At 40.3% G+C, this 6,000-nt stretch overlaps 1 protein-coding gene across 1 annotated transcript in view; it reads left to right on the forward strand.

Moving 5' to 3' along the window:
- LOC133655426 (vesicular glutamate transporter 1-like) overlaps nt 1–6,000 on the forward strand; it is a 69,333-nt gene that overhangs the window by 26,157 nt on the left and 37,176 nt on the right. Inside the window, exon 5 of the mRNA XM_062055595.1 lies at nt 5,671–5,759. Coding sequence (XP_061911579.1) covers nt 5,671–5,759 — 89 coding nt within the window. The remainder of the gene's footprint in view (nt 1–5,670; nt 5,760–6,000) is intronic.

Consider the following 6,000-nt stretch of genomic DNA (forward strand, 5'->3'; position numbering starts at 1 on the left):
AGCCTCAGCGGTGTACTTCTTAATGGTCTTCATAACAGGTTTAGCCAGTTTCAGTCTCTGTCTGTGTGAAGGGATTAAGTGCACCATCAAGTGAGTCCGATAGCAGCGCGCGGGACTGCATGGTATGCCTTACTTATTGTAGTGTAACAGTGATCCAAAGTGTTCTCCTCTCTGGTCGGGCATTTAATAAACTGCCTATACTTGGGTAATTCCTGGCTCAAATTTCCCTTGTTAAAGTCACCAAGCACGATAACAAGAGAATCCGGAAAAGACCGTTCCACATGTAAGATCTGGCCTGCAAGCGTGCGCTGAGCATCATGCACATCCGCACTGGGCGGTATGTAGGCAACCACCAGTATGAATGAAACGATCTCAAGCGGTGAGTAAAAGGGCTTACAGTGAATGAAAATATATTCCAGAGGAGGAGAGCAGTGTTGGGTTATCACCGTCACGTCTGTACACCAGTTGCTGTTGATGAAGAAGCAGACTCCACCGCCTCTTGTTTTGCCGGAGAGCCCCGGGTCTTGGTCCGCGCGGAGAAGATGAAAGCCCTCCAGTTGAACCGCGCTGTGCGGTACACTCGCGCTCAGCCACGTTTCCGTGAAGCACAAAACACTAGATGAGGAAAAGTCCTTGTTTCTTCTCATCAGCAACGCAAGCTTGTCTATCTTGTTGGGAAGTGAGCGGACGTTAGAGAGAAAGATGCCAGATAAGGGCGTGTGTAATCCTCGTCTTCGTAGACAGACGAGGGCTCCCGCTCTCTTTCCTCTTCGGTGCGGTTTCCCTCTTTTGATCAAAGAATGGATCAAATCCGCAGCTGACGCTAAAATGACCGGTAATAAGTCTGTAGGGGTGAGTGATCTGATGTTAAGTAGCTCTTCGCGGGTGTAAGAGCACGCGGACACACAATTTACGCACAAAAACAAACAAAACAGAGCGCACGATAGCACCAAGGCAGCCGTGATCGGCGCTATGATGATCATGCGATCTTAATGATCTATGATGATCTACGAACTTAATTGAGTCGTCAATGTCGTTCTCCAACCGAAAAGTTGCATCATTTGTATAGTGGAGCAGAGTTCCTCATTAGAATCAATGTAAACATGAATAATTGGTTCTGGCCTCGACAAAAGGCCCTACTTCTAGTAAAAAATTGCACTCGTGCATGCGTGCGTGTCTCTCTCTCTCTCTCTCTCTCTCTCTCAAACCAACATAACAACGGGGTAATTGTTCAAGAATCTCTCTTTTTTTATCCAAACATTACAGCAAGCTTAAACTGCAAGACTGAGAGTTTGGACTCATATTAAGCGTTTTTTGATCACAGTGATCTCTTAGACACAGCTCACACAGTTCTGATCGGCGCAAGGTATACGACAATTGTGGAAATTAACTCGTCAGAAGTGCTGCTAGCCTCGAAGCTCTTCAAAATGGCCACGCCGGTGTGTAGAGAATGTAAACAGGATGCGACATAGGGATGTGAGATCAAATCTGTCCAGAACTTTTTGAGTTATGTTTGTAACAACCAGACTGACAAACCCATAGCAAAAACATTACCTCTTTGGCGGAGGTAAGAAATTCTGCGTTCTGCAAAGCAAAGCGCAGCACTTTCGTCTCGAGCGTTTCTAAGGTGACACAGAGCCAGCCCGTCACGTCGCAGCGCACGGACGGAACTCACCAAAAAACTGTACATGGCGGAATAAGTAAACTGGAAAACGTCTTGATGAATATTCAATCCATTCATCTATTTTCCAACGCTTGTCTCTCTTGATGTCGCGGGGGGGCTGAAGCCTATCCAGCTGCACTCGGGCGGGAGGCTGGGACACCTTGGACATATCACCACCTCATAAACCGTCACCCAGAAAACATATTTTTAGCCATCGAACTCAAACATCAGTTTGTGAGGTATTTACATTATTAAAAGTTAAATTGTTAGTTAACTTTTCTTAGAAACAGCATATTCCAGACTAGGGCTGGGCGGTATGGCTTTTTTTAAATATCTGAATATTTTTAGGCCATGTCACGATACACAATATATATCTCGATATTTTGCCTTAGCCTTGAATTAACACTTGATGCATATAATCACACCAGTATGACGATTCTATGTGTCTACATTAAAACATTATTGTTCATACTGCATTAATATATGCTAATTTTAAACTGTCATGCACAGAGGGAAATCACAACTAAGTCAATTTAGCAAAACTGTATTTATTAAACTGTTATTAAGCAGTTGCACAAACATTCATGTAATTTCAAAACAGAAAGTGCAAGATTGTCAGAGACATTTTTAAACAAGCTATGAGTGCACTTTTGTGCATGATGTCTCTAAGATGACATATCAAAACAACACTAAATTAAAGTGCACTTTTTGTACAGAACGCCACTACAATAGTTTAAAACAAATAAAGTGCACTTTTGTGCATGATGTCACACAAGATATTTCAATGACTGTCAAATAAAAATTAGCTGCATAATAGGAAATCAGATCGCTATTTGGTAGGTTACTGTGGACGTAATCTCCTTCTGTTGTTCACTATTTTTTTCATACGGTGTTGATGTGGAAATGGTTTCCTCTGCATTTTGTTGGTGTGGCACCGAACGGAGATGTTGACATGCGGAGTAAGCACTCTTCATTCTCTAGCGGGTGACATTTCAAATGATGCTACAAATTAGCAGTAATGCAACTTTTTGTAGCAACGCTTTTGCCCCACACTTGACAAATTACGATTGTCTGTTCGACATATTCCCACTTGAAGCCAAACCACCGCCAGAAACAAAATGTTTTTCTTGGGAATTAATGCTTCCTTCATTTGTTACCAGATTCGCACCTTCTTTCTTTCGTATTACCACTCGCACCACAGCTAACGTTACCCATGCTGCTAACTCTGCTCCGAGAGGGCGTATACGTATGTGCGTATGTAAGAAAGTGCGCTTGCTGTCTGTGAGAAAGAGAGACAAGAAAGAGTGAAAAAAGCCTGTAGTGTAATGCCCACAGCTAAAAGCAACTGCGTAAGAACATATACTTGAATATCACGATATAGTCATTTTCTATATGAACCCGCGATATATCGAGTATATCGATATATCGCCCAACCCTATTCCAGACTGATATAAACACTGTTTGTGAGAAAGTAAAAGTTGAAAGACACTTAAGTGAACATTGTTGTTGGCACTCGACTAAGTTTTTATTTTGATTCACTTGAAACAGTGGATTGCACTTAAAAATACATGTTTGTAGTATGATTACAACATTTAGCATTATGTTTGTTTTCAATTACAGCAAGTGTGTTCATCCTAAACATTCCTGTCACGTCATTTTACATACTATTACATTTTTAAGTCTTTTTTTTTTGGGACGTATACCACAATATCATACTGTGATACAAGCGGTAGAAAATGGATGGATGGAATATCGTACCGTGAGAGTTTGATATTGTTGCATCACTGCTTACTTTCTGCTGTAACCAGACTCCTTATAATTTGATCAAGCATTTAGTTCTTGTGTTGTTTCTAGCTAGCTTAGCTATTAGCATGCCTGTCTTTGTTTGTTTTCGGTGTGTAACATGTTTAGTCCTAATACTTGATCATGATGGTTAAGATATTAAAACATGCAGTTTATTTTCTGTAGTGGATGTGATTAGTATTAACTTAAGGAAGCAGCTTTATACTAAATGTGGAGATACACAATTAGCTGTAAGCTTGTCAGTCAGGGGACTAAAATGAATACAATAGCCATTATTACATTACCCATAAATGAGATCGGCATTAAAAGGCATTAATTGGTAATGGCTATCACATACTTTTTCAGGAAAATTGGTGGCACATCCTAATTACGATTATTCTCTGGTGGATTGTAACCAGATTGCATTAAAATGCAACAAACAGAAACTAAAACAAGAGAGGAAAAAAGTATCTGCGTTTACTAAAAAACGAATTTTAGCCTTAAAATTTCAAAGTTTGTCTAAAACATTGACATCGCAGTACATATCGATATGTATGGGGGGAAGGGTATTGTGATAGGATTTTTTTCCTATATCACCCAGCTCAATGTGAACAAAGCCAGAAGATCCAAAGGGCTGTCAGTGAAAACACTGGCTGATCCGCTACTCAGATTAATAAGCCTTTAGTGATGCTGACTGGAGTCAGAAAATAATTGGACGGCATCAATTATAGGATGACTTTGAGAAGATATTGCAGCATTGCCCTGCTAAAATACATAACTATCATCGGCACCTCAGCTATAAGAGAAGCGCTCCACATCTTCAGATAGCTATCCACCAAATGACACCCCCTCAAACTCTGTTAAAACATCAGCACAGCTTCAATGGTGCACCATCAGGGGGAGATGCTGCTCCTCCTGAACTTTCCAGACAAGCAGGGGAGACGTTGGTGGCAAGTCTGTACAGATACATGTGAGCCCATAGTCACGCATGAGCAGCAGACCAAGGTAAACTGCATAGGGGCTGTTTAAAAGCATTCATCAGTATGCAGAAGCATCCCTCCTGTATGTACACAGAACCATAAAGTTATACTTTGACACAAGCCAACACAAAACTCACTTCTGAGTCCTGACCATTGATATTTACAACTAGACATAAATAAAACAGGAATGCTGCCTACTCAATAAAACCACAAACATTTAGGTTATTTGTGTGCTGTATGCATTCAACAGAATAACAAATTTCCCTTTTGAGACTGATGTTATTATAGTGAATAAATCCGCCAATCCCTCATCTTGTTTACGACACATTTTTTAATACTATGCAAAAATCAAATGCTTACTTATGATTGCATAATGCTTTTAAATAATAGTGCACCAAGTTGGAACATGTTAATTCATGTGATTTGTGTGAATATGCACAATATTTTAGGTTATTTCATTCCCCAACGCTAAATTTCTCTAACAAGTTTTTGTATGAAAATGTAGTTTTATGTGTCAGAAGGAAAATAATTAATTATAATTTCTTTCAAGCCTCCCCTGGGAGAAATATCATTGTAGTAGGGAAGACTAATCAAATGTTGGCAAAACAAATCACATTATAATAACCAATGTAGAAAGATTGATGGTGGACATTCCTCGAAGTGTGCCTTAAAAACATGTTCAGCTTGCTAAGCTTTAAGTCATGCGCTCTGCTGCTTTAGTAAATGTCCAGTCAAGTTTTTACTTGTCTAAAATATTCACGCACATATGCGACACGCTGAGTATCACAGACACCTGAATGAGTATGAAAGCGGTGTGTCTGGTTTGGGTATAGATAGTGTGACAATGAGGAATGTCTAGCCTCCAGTCAGAAAAGGTACAAAACAAGCGAGTGTTCCAGTGTGAATGATGGAGGGGAAAAGGATCCTCCCTTTTCTGTACCAGCTCCAAACAGTTGCCACTCCCTGACAGGGGCATGCCTTTTTACCGCCATCTTCCAATAAAGGACAACAAATAAAAACACTGCTTGGAAATATCAAACCCTGTCTGACCCTCGGTTATTTTTGTATCATTTAATTAATTCTTGTTTTGTAAATCACACTTTTAAGCCGTGACTTACCTCTTGTTTTCCCTGCACTTTTATAACACTCTGTATTTGGTTAATCTAACCTTAGCATGTAAAGACTTGCAACAACACAGGGCAGAATAGGATTTAAACAGCTTGTCTTTGTCTTTCTCTTGGACAGCTCTCTTCTCAGAGAAGGTGAGAAACATGTCACCTGATGAGATCAGAATTCCACCAGAGCCCCCAGGACGCTGCTCGAGCCAGCTACAGGTAGCTACTCCATAGTTTAATTATCACAGATCCACATAAATGCCCATTACAGACATCTTTGTTCAAACATAAAACATTTTTTAAGTGATTTTATAACCCAAAGGGACCACAGTTATATCTCTAGCCAGACCAAATGAGAGGCTCTTGTTGATGTTGTTGGGCTTGTGTAATTCTGAGATCATCCTCCCTCTGGAATAGTTTTGTTTGCACCCACAAGTTGCAGGTAATAACATTTGACATG

This window comes from Entelurus aequoreus, linkage group LG08 (genome assembly GCF_033978785.1).
Source record: "Entelurus aequoreus isolate RoL-2023_Sb linkage group LG08, RoL_Eaeq_v1.1, whole genome shotgun sequence".
In the NCBI taxonomy this organism is placed as follows: Eukaryota; Metazoa; Chordata; class Actinopteri; order Syngnathiformes; family Syngnathidae; genus Entelurus; species Entelurus aequoreus.